The sequence below is a fragment of the Camelina sativa genome, chromosome 11 (assembly GCF_000633955.1).
Source record: "Camelina sativa cultivar DH55 chromosome 11, Cs, whole genome shotgun sequence".
Classification (NCBI taxonomy): domain Eukaryota; kingdom Viridiplantae; phylum Streptophyta; class Magnoliopsida; order Brassicales; family Brassicaceae; genus Camelina; species Camelina sativa.
In genome coordinates this window covers 36,793,985-36,804,827 of record NC_025695.1, presented here as the reverse complement: position 1 = coordinate 36,804,827, position 10,843 = coordinate 36,793,985, and the positions used below count along the sequence as shown (strand labels likewise).

The 10,843-nt window shown below is 34.1% G+C and overlaps 3 protein-coding genes and 1 non-coding gene across 5 annotated transcripts in view; 2 read left to right on the top strand and 2 right to left on the bottom strand.

Annotated features, from left to right (window-relative positions):
• Positions 1-780, bottom strand: part of LOC104725329 — a 4,975-nt gene extending 4,195 nt beyond the window's left edge. Inside the window, exon 1 of the mRNA XM_010443967.1 lies at positions 376-780. Coding sequence (XP_010442269.1) covers positions 376-702 — 327 coding nt within the window. The 5' untranslated portion in view covers positions 703-780. The remainder of the gene's footprint in view (positions 1-375) is intronic.
• TRNAK-UUU lies at positions 851-922 on the bottom strand. Its single transcript has one exon. It is a non-coding gene; the product is annotated as a tRNA-Lys (tRNA).
• LOC104725328 (fimbrin-2) lies at positions 4,652-8,208 on the top strand. Its single transcript, XM_010443966.2, has 14 exons — positions 4,652-4,873; positions 4,966-5,139; positions 5,220-5,461; positions 5,562-5,733; positions 5,840-5,878; positions 5,964-6,032; positions 6,140-6,256; positions 6,373-6,584; positions 6,686-6,841; positions 6,927-7,126; positions 7,207-7,364; positions 7,549-7,645; positions 7,733-7,824; positions 7,907-8,208. The coding sequence occupies exons 1-14, from the start codon at positions 4,787-4,789 to the stop codon at positions 8,054-8,056; spliced, it is 1,965 nt and encodes a 654-aa protein (XP_010442268.1). The 5' UTR covers positions 4,652-4,786; the 3' UTR covers positions 8,057-8,208.
• Positions 8,734-10,843, top strand: part of LOC104728689 (monocopper oxidase-like protein SKU5) — a 3,773-nt gene continuing 1,663 nt past the window's right edge. For both annotated transcript variants that reach the window (XM_019233065.1, XM_019233066.1), the window contains exons 1-6: positions 8,734-8,998; positions 9,144-9,253; positions 9,351-9,621; positions 9,722-9,860; positions 9,961-10,315; positions 10,449-10,814. In XM_019233065.1, coding sequence (XP_019088610.1) covers positions 8,855-8,998; positions 9,144-9,253; positions 9,351-9,621; positions 9,722-9,860; positions 9,961-10,315; positions 10,449-10,814 — 1,385 coding nt within the window. In that variant the 5' untranslated portion in view covers positions 8,734-8,854. The remainder of the gene's footprint in view (positions 8,999-9,143; positions 9,254-9,350; positions 9,622-9,721; positions 9,861-9,960; positions 10,316-10,448; positions 10,815-10,843) is intronic.

Below are 10,843 nucleotides of genomic sequence, written 5' to 3'. Positions count from 1 at the left end.
CAATTCACATGTCAAGCTATTACGGAACCAAGAATACCCATATGGGCCATAACTAACGTGTAAAGATTCTATTTACCATAAAGCCATCTGGAAAAAGTGATGAATAATCCCAGAAAACTACTAAGCCTAACGCCTTCAAGGTGTTCGACGAAATGCCAAACTTAGGGTAACAACACAAAAGCAAGCCCATGAAACATGACTCGACGGAAACGTGGAAACACGTAAAAATGGTCATCATTTATTCAAACAATTAACAAGTAAGTAACGAGTCTATGAATTATACAGCTTAACGCCTATAAGTTGTTCGACGAAATGCCAAGCTAAGAGAAACGAAACAGAAGAAAGTTGAGATAAACCAGGACTCAGAAAACATACGAGGGTAATCATTTCTTCAAGAACGGAGGTGACTTGTTCGCCTCCTTTAAGCAAAGCTTCATACTCAGATGGATCTAACTTATCCTCGACATTAGTTTGATTTTGCTGAGTCCCGTATCTTTCGAACAATTCTTCATCGGTGTATCCACCTCCAACTTCGTAAGGAGCGCAAAACTGAACCAGACGCTTCAATTTCTTGGTTTGTTTTGGACGGAAAGAACAAGATGAGAAAGGAATGGAGCAAATAATCGATGAGACGATTAGAGATTCTCTTTGAGAGGGTGATGATAGGGTTGAGGGGAAACGAAGATGAATTGACTGTAACATAGTTTTTTTTCTCGTTTCGGATTTTGGAAATTTTCGAGGTTTTGGGTTTAAGCAAGGAAAAGAAGAAAGATAAAAATGTCGACGAATGATCGCCAAAAAAATATATATATAATAGGAAAAACAAAAAATTAAAAATTAAAATTACAAACGCCGCCTGTAGGGATCGAACCCACGACCAAGTGGTTAAAAGCCACGCGCTCTACCACTGAGCTAAGAAGGCCTTGACGAACAGAGTGTAATATATTCTTTATTGTATATAAAATAATGGATCCAACTTACAAAACCAGAATAAACCATTTCACCAATATTATTAATTGGTTGGTTTTTCATATACCGGTTATCAATATTGGTTAGTTTAATTATACTATTGTAAAAACTGGTTTCATACAATGAATTTGTTTAAACGAGGAAACAAATTCACTTAGAAACTTTCTCTCAAATATCGAATCAAAACTAGGAACAAAGAAGAATTGAAATCTCTTGAGAAACAACTTAGGGTTTTGCTCTAGAACTATGAAGAACTATGATTTTTGTATTAATTGCTCGATGCTTACAAAGAGGAGGACACCCCTTTATTTATATGTTTTTCTAGATTACAAAATATGTCTACTTTCCTAATAAATTAGCTTGAGATTAGGAAAGTTTTTTCTTCTTTGATAGATCGACCGTAGGGCGATCTGGAAAGTCGGCTGCTCGTTCTTGGACTCGGCCTTCTCAATCTTGGTGGACCTTCGTTTGAAGGATGAATTCGACATTCGACCGAATTCCCGAATTAGATAATCGATTTGCTTTTTGGTTTAGACCGGTATGTTGGGAGTGCCAATTCCCGCACCAACAACTATTTATTAGATTATGCAGGTTTCTCTATGTCAATGACAATCCTAATACACAGTGGGGAAGTGTTTTTTTTGGGGTAAAGTTGTTTAGCTTTAGTTTTGATCATTAATATTTAGTTTGATACACAAAATCAGGTTTCAATTATGGAAATCGTCGTAGTTGAGATCAGCAACCATGTGGGATGAAGCATGGAGGGGTCCAAATGATATAATGGTGTTTTATGATTCTTATTAAGTTCATTGCCTACTTAGAAAAAGTCGAGTGACATATTACTAATGCCATATAAAGTATCTCAAATCTCAATATATTTATGTCTTGACCAACTGGTAGAACTAGAAACAATGTATAAATGTGTATACACATAATGATAGTCAATCTATATTCAAGGTAGGATAAGCCAACCAAAAAAAAAAATCAGGGTAAGATATAAACACTTACAAATGTAATTTAATTTTAATGAAGTGAGAAAACTATATATAAAGTAGGCATGGCAAAGGATTGCTTCATATTGGCTCAATTATTACAAAATCTCTCTTTCTTTCTCATTCACTAGTCTGGCACATGCTTTATCTCCAAATCCTCTTTGAGGTGTAGTTTTATAATACACTATTGCAATCAAATATTTTGTCCTTGCTTATATTTACACACACGTTATCTTATTCATTTGATTAAATTAGATTATTAATATATAGAAATATTTCTTTAATTTTCTAATTTCCTAAATAATATATTTACATAAAAAAATTGTTAATATCTATATTTTTCTAGGACTAATTACATGTAATTATGACTTCTAAATGTTTTTAATCTTAAGAAAACTGAAAACACCTATGTTTATTACTTTATGTTATTTTTTACTTCAGTTTATTACTTTATGTTTGTAATTTGTAAATTTCATTTTACAAGTAATGAGAAAGGGTTAATCATAAACAAACTCATGGTATTTGAGAATTAAGCTCTTTTAGTCTTTTTCCTTCAATTTAGGGGTATTTCAAAAGTGCTCCCTTTTTAATACTACTTTTCAAAAATGTCACTTCTTTAATACCTTATCCGAAATGTCTTTAATATATTGAGATATACCCAAATACATGTGTAACTTTACAAAACATATACAAATTCTATTTATATATGTGTGTAACCTTCTTAACACATTCTAAATAGGATATAAATACCTTACAAATATGTTATAAATATGTTGTAAAATCTTATAAATACCTTGTAAAACTTTATAAAAACCTCATAAAATACTTTATAAATACTTAATAAATACTTTGACTGAATCTGTTAGTAGTATGTACCATTCATGAGTACATTATCATTTTTATTAACTTTCAAATTTATTGAGCGGTATTTATAAAAAGAAAATTTGTTAAAAATACTATTTTTGGTATACCCCTTTTCAAAATACCTTTTTTTGAACATTTTCATTTTTACCATCTTTTACACAGTTACAATATGTTAAATTAATTTTTAGATTTTTTTTAGGTTTGAGTTTTCTATTTTACATTTAGGATATAGTTTTGATGGGTTAGAGTTTAGTATTTAGAGTTTAGGGCTTAGAATTTAGTTGTTTTGTACATAGAAATATGTATTTTTGAAAATGGACAACATAAAATGTTATTTTTAAAAAGTGACATAGAAAAAGTGGTATTTTTGAAAATCCCTCTTATAAAAATGAACAAGTAAAATAGGCATTTTTTAAAATGAGCATACCAAAAAGTGGCATTTCTAAAAGATTCTCTTTAATTGTTTTTAAGCTTATTTTCAATTTCAGATTTTCCATAAATCTTATATTTATTACTTGTAAAATGAAGTTTACAAAACGAGAAAAGGGTTAATTGTATGTTTATAGACATTGATATACACTAGCAGAATGGTATGAGTACTACAAGGAAAAAAATACTGATTTAGTTGTGGTAGGTATAGAAAATACAATATTTATCAAATGAAATACTTGAGAATTTATTTATAACAGGAAAAAATCAAGTGAAATACTTTAAATTTTGATAAAGTACTAAAGGAACGTTAATGCATTGATAATCTATTATTCTTGATAAAAGTTTGTCTATTTGCCACAACAAAATCGATGTTATGTGTCTAGCTACTTTTTGCAGCTAACAATGCATCTAAATACTAGTTTTATGCAAATATATATATATATATATATATATATATATATATATATATTTAGTGTTTATGTACGTTGGCACAAATATAGAGTGTTTATATATATTGCAGTTCTTGTAAAGATTACTAAGATAAGGAATTTTTTTTCACTAATACCATTATTAGTTTTATTTTTCAAAAACACCATGAAAACATCTTTTTCTGAAAATATAATAAAACTAAAATTAAACTTTCACCATTCAAAACTAAACCTTGAATCCTAAACACTAAACTCCACCCCTTAAAACTTTATCTTAAATATAAAATAGTCAATCTAAACCAATAAATTTTACACTTTTGAAAACTAATTTTTTTGTTTGTGGTATTATTGGAAAAATAAATTAAGAGTGGCATTTTTGGAGAAAAAAAAAATGAAGTGTTGGATTGTGAGGAATTCTTCTTATATATCTAGAAATTTTGGGACATTTTTTTTGTGCATATAAAAAGGATAATTCATAAATACATTTTTACATCGGTAACATTTTTTGTGTGGTGCATATATATATATATATATATATATATATATATATATATAACTTGCTGAAGAGTGAAGAGTAATAATGAAATATAGTGACAGCAAGAAAAAAAAAATAAGTGAAGAAAGTTTAAATTATTTCTATTCACTTTGAAATTTATAGATCTAGAGGTTTGAGGAAAAACAAAAGGTTTGAATTTTTAAGTGAATCCAATCCACGTTGGGGATGAAATGAAATAACCAAACTAATTAAACGACCGTTACGTACAGCTCCAACTAGTTTATTAGCCGTAACTTCAAATACCGTATTTACCCTCTCCACGATAACGAGAAACCTTCGAAGGTAAAGGTCATAACCGTAAATTCATATAAACGACAATTATGGGCCCTCACAGGTCACAGTTTTATTGCCCACACACAAAAAATAAAAAAAGTTGATTGCGAAATTTAAAATCGCAAAAAAGACTCAAAGGGGTACTTTCGTCATTAATTTGAATTTTCCCCTTTCTCCTTCTTCACTGCCAGCTCTGCTTTAGAGCTTCTTCTTCTTCTTCTTCTTAACGTACGCTTCAGAGTTCAGAGATCGATCGGTGTAGAGAAAAAAAAATGTCAGGGTTCGTCGGGATTTTGGTATCGGATCCATGGTTACAGAACCAATTCACACAAGTGGAGCTTCGGAGTTTGAAATCTCACGTACGTACGTCTGATCCATACGCCTTTCATATATAACTTTTCTCATTTGATTTTTTTTTTTTTTCCGATCTGATTCATTCGATTCTCCATAGTTCACGAGCATGAGGAGAGAGAGCGGTAAGCTAACGGTATCAGACCTCGCGTCAAGGATGGGGAAATCAAAAGTAGTCGGAGATCAGAACCTAAGCGACGAAGAGAGAGCGACTCTGATCCAAAGCTTCCATCCCAATTTAAACGATGAAGTCGATTTCGAGTTTTACCTAAGAGTTCAGTATCGTCGATTAACTCTACAGATATTTTTGTGAATTCTTCTGGTGATTTTAAATTTTGCTATTTGTAATTGCAGATTTATCTGAATCTTCAAGCGCATGTGAACGCTATAATCGGAAGCGGTGTGAAGAACTCGTCTGCGTTTCTTAAAGCAGCTACAACGACTTTGTTGCATACGATTAGCGATTCTGAGAAGTCTTCTTATGTTGCTCATATCAATAATTATCTCTCTGGTGATGAGTTTCTAAACAAGTACCTTCCGATTAACCCGTCTTCGAATGATCTATTCGAAGTTGCAAAAGATGGTGTTTTGCTTTGGTTAGTTTAGTTTCTTCCCCTTAGATTCTATGTTTCTTTGAATGTTTTACTTTTGATGATGGTAAAGATTTTGGGGTTTTGTTTTCTGATTGTGATGTAGTAAACTTATAAATGTGGCGGTACCTGGAACGATTGATGAACGAGCGATTAATACTAAGAGTATGCTTAATCCATGGGAGAGAAACGAGAATCATACGCTTTGTTTAAACTCTGCAAAGGCTATTGGGTGTACTGTGGTTAATATAGGAACTCAAGATATCATTGAAGGAAGGGTATGTGGAATCTGTGATTCTAACTCTTGTCTATCATCAGTTTGTTCAGTATCTTGAAATTTTGGTGATGGTTATGACTAACACTTCTCTGTTTCTCTTATTTCAGCGTCATCTTGTGCTTGGTGTGATTTCTCAAATCATTAAGGTGAGGCTCTATTGCTGCTACTGCTTTTTGTTGTTTTTGAGATGATGAATGTGTTATTAATCTTTTTTGTGAATGTTCTGTCTAGATACAATTGCTAGCAGATCTAAACTTGAAGAAAACCCCCCAGCTGGTGTTGTTGGTCGGTGATAGCAAGGTAACTACTCACTCATTGTCTTGATACCTGTTGTTTAAAACAAACACTGAAGGGCGAAACTTTTTTTAAAAGAGATTTGACTTTGTTCCAACTTTTGGGTTCAACAGGATGTGGAAGAGCTGATGAGTTTGCCACCTGAGAAGATCTTATTGAGGTGGATGAATTTTCAGTTAAGAAAAACTGAATACAAGAAAACTGTCACAAACTTCTCCTCTGATGTAAAGGTATTCAAAGTCTCTAATATCAAGTTATGAGTTCTTAAGTAGTTGGTTTAACCAAAATAATCTAGTAAAATGTTCTATAGACTCTTTCATATGGCTGATGATATGGTTTTCTACAGGATGCGGAAGCTTACACTAATCTATTGAATGTCCTGGCACCAGAGCACAAGAATCCATCACATTTTGCAGTTAGAAGCTCAATTGAGAGAGCAAAGCTTGTTCTCGAACATGCAGACAGAATGGGATGCAGGAGATACTTGACAGCGAAGGATATTGTTGAGGGTTCCCCAAATCTTAATCTTGCTTTTGTGGCACATATATTCCAGCACAGGTGAAAGATACACTTAAAAAAATCAGAAACAGTTCATGTCAAAAGAAAACATTTTTAGTGTTGGTCTAACAGATTAGAACTGTGTCTTTATTTCCCCTCAGGAACGGCCTTTCAACACAAACGAAACAGATATCTTTTCTGGAAAACCTAGCTGATGACACCCAAATTTCAAGAGAAGAAAAAGCATTCCGTTTTTGGATTAACAGCTTTGATAGTTTGCTATACATAAACAACGTGTTTGAAGATCTTAAGGATGGGTTAGTATTTCAGAATTGAGTATAAGAACTGGTTAATTGAAAGGTAGAATGTATATTTAACACTGAGTTATGTGTTTGTCAACAGGTGGATTCTATTGCAGACACTAGACAAGGTGTCTCCAGGCATTGTTAATTGGAAAGTAGCTAGCAAACCACCCATTAAATTGCCATTCAAGAAAGTAGAAAACTGTAATCAGGTTGTGAAACTAGGGAAGCAGCTCAAGTTCTCTCTGGTTAACATTGCCGGAAATGACATTGTTCAAGGAAACAAGAAGCTCGTACTAGGTAAGTTTTCCAATTCAATGATTACGTGTTTTAATGAACCAACTTAAAATAATAATGATGGCTTGTTCAACCCCTTGCAGCATACCTATGGCAATTGATGAGATACAACATCCTGCAACTTCTTAAGAACTTGAGATTCCATTCCAATGGCAAAGAAATAACAGACGTTGATATATTGGAATGGGCAAATGCTAAAGTGAGAAACAATGGATGCAAAACACGCATGTACAGCTTTAGGGTAAGTTCTCTCCTGCTTCATTTGTGGCCCTTTGGCCCCTTTCAATAATATTTGCTTTAAGAATTTGTAAAACTGCATTAAACTACTTTATAAACAACAAATGTTTACAAACTCCTTTGCTTAGCCGGGTTTGTCTTTCGAACCTGACATGTGTGAGTAACGATATGATGTCTGAATTTGACAGGACAAGAGCTTATCCGATGGGATCTTTTTCTTGGAGCTGCTGAGTTCAGTGCAGCCAAGATCCGTAAACTGGAGTCTTGTTACAAACGGAGTAACTGGTAAATGAACTGTTAAATACTAGTTTCTGTGTTTGTTTATGTTTGAACATTATAATTTAATAGGGACTACACTTACTAAACATACAGATGAAGAGAAAAAGATGAATGCAACTTACGTGATTAGCATAGCAAGGAAACTGGGTTGCTCTATTTTCTTACTCCCTGAAGACATAATTGAGGTACTTTGAAAAACTTAATCACTTAAAAATAGAACACTGTAGTGAGACATTCGAATTTATATGTGTGTAATATTACGAACAGGTGAATCAGAAGATGATGCTCACGTTGACGGCGAGTATAATGCATTGGACTCTCAAACAACCTCTTCATCTTAATAAGCCTACCGGATCTCCGGACAACCACTGTGGAAGTCTACTCGACGATTCTACTTCCGATTCCTCCATAGAATAAATATATGGTTTACGGTGAAATTATACATTATTAAGAATATTAATATGTGATGTTATTAGTTCTTCCGCTCATTCGTATTTTTATTTTTATTTTTGGGTGTAAAATTAAAAACAATATTAAAAATTGAAATGTCATCGGCGAATATTGACATACATCCAATCCAACTACGAAATAAATAATACATTGATCAATAGTGCAAAGTTAAGAAACTCAAAGCCAAATTGTTGTTCCCAACAAATGGATACTTTAGTTCAATACATTTATTTAAAGTTTTAAACTCGTTCTCGTCTGTTTACACCATTCAAAAGCACAATGATGTAGGAATTGGAATGACGTTTCGAACTAGGAGCTTCTGCTACGGTCGCCACAAGCATTTTTGTCTAACACTCACAAGTCACAAATCTATTCAACTCACTTTATACTTTTCATCGAAAAAAACTAAACTTTATACTTTATAATTGAGCAGATAATGCTACTTTCTTAAATTTGATTAACGTTGAGGGTGAAGAATGTTGACTCTTCAAGTCTTAACTCTTAAGCCTTACTTTAAAATACTCAAAATTGTAGATTTAAATCAAAGGTGTGGGGGTTAAATTGACTATTTTCCTAAAGTTTTTGGGCATTTTGATAAAATCTCTGAAATGTCTGGAGAAGTAGGACCAACAAAGGTATGTTCTCTTTTGGCGCCTCTGCTGCTGTAATCACATTCAGACTTGGTTTAAAGCTTTCCCAAATCTCTGCACATGGTTTTCTCCAGTTTTACTCACTGTTCGAATCAGAGAGAGAGTGAGTGATCCAATGCGGTGCTCTCCAGTGCACTTACGGTGCATATCTGTGGTCGTTTTCTTGTCGGTTACCGGAACCCTAGCCGCCGATCCTTACATCTTCTTCGATTGGACGGTCTCTTACCTCACTGCTTCTCCTCTCGGCACTCGTCAGCAGGTCTGAGATTTTCCACGTTCATCATCTCAGTTTCAATTTTTGAAATTCCTAATTTGGAAAGTTTCGATTTTTAAGATTCCAATTTGAAAAATTTCAACTTTTTTGAGATCTCATGTGGGTTCTTGCTTGTGTATTCGATTTGAAGGTAATTGGGATAAATGGGCAGTTCCCTGGACCAATTCTTAACGTGACTACGAATTGGAACGTTGTTATGAATGTGAAGAATAATCTTGACGAGCCACTGCTTCTTACATGGTCTGTAACAATGTCGATTCTTCTGTTCTAGTCTTAAGTATCTGTATGATTTTGATTTGGTCACTAAAACTATGTTAGTGGTGATGGTGATTTGTAGGAATGGAATACAACAAAGGAAAAACTCATGGCAAGATGGTGTTTTAGGAACTAATTGTCCAATTCCTGCTGGTTGGAATTGGACTTATGAGTTTCAAGTTAAAGATCAGATTGGGAGTTTCTTTTATTTCCCTTCTACAAATTTCCAGAGAGCTTCTGGTGGGTATGGAGGGATTATTGTCAATAATCGAGAAATCATTCCGGTTCCTTTTGCTCGTCCTGATGGTGATGTTACTCTCTTTATTAGTGATTGGTATACTAAGAGCCATAAGGTTTTTTACACAATAAAGCCTTAACCTTTCTTTATCGTTACTGTCCTGTCTCTTTTGCTATGCTTGTTTTTTAACATCTCAAACGTTTTTGTGGAATCAGAAGCTGAGGAAGGACGTTGAGGGTAAGAATGGTCTTGGACCTCCAGATGGTATTGTCATCAATGGATTTGGACCTTTTCCTTACACTCGCGAGCTTGCTTCCAATGCGATTCCTTTTGGGACTATTAACGTTGAACCAGGTATCCTTGGAAAAAGATCCCTTTTTTGTTGAATCTTTATTTGGTTTATAGTTTGAGTCTTCTCCAGCTCTGACCACATTCATGCCTTCATTGTTACTAGGAAAAACATACCGTTTCCGTGTTCACAATTCTGGGATTGCAACAAGCTTGAACTTTAGAATACAGAATCATAACTTACTTCTTGTTGAGACAGAAGGGTCATACACAGTTCAGCAAAATTATACGAACATGGACATTCATGTGGGTCAATCTTTCTCATTTTTGGTCACTATGGATCAATCTGGTAGTAATGACTACTACATTGTTGTCAGCCCAAGGTTTGTTACATCCGTCAAAGCTAGTGGAGTCGCTATTTTGCGCTACTCTAGTTCTCAAGGACCCGCTTTAGGTCCACTCCCTGATCCTCCTGCTGAGTTGGACACATTTTTCTCAATGAACCAAGCTCGATCCATAAGGTTGTTAACAACTATGTTTAGTTATATGTTTCATACTAGGAATAATCTTGGCAGAATGTATTTCGTATTAAGCATAATTCGGAAATAAAAAACTGCAATTTTACTTGTTGCTGATGGAAAGGCTGTTTGGTAGGTTGAATCTCTCGGCTGGGGCTGCCCGCCCAAACCCTCAGGGATCTTTCAAATATGGCCAGATCACAGTAACTGATGTGTATGTGATTGTCAACCGACCACCTGAGATGATAGAGGGACGATTGCGTGCCACTCTTAATGGTATATCGTATATACCTCCTTCAACACCACTAAAGCTTGCTCAGCAATACAACATCTCAGGGGTATACAAGTTGGATTTCCCAAAAAGACCAATGAATAGGCATCCCAGGGTTGATACCTCTGTCATAAACGGCACGTTCAAAGGATTCGTGGAAATCATATTTCAGAATAGTGACACCACTGTTAAGAGCTACCACTTGGATGGTTATGCATTTTTTGTTGTTGGGTAAGGTTGCATTAGTTATCTTAGATCCA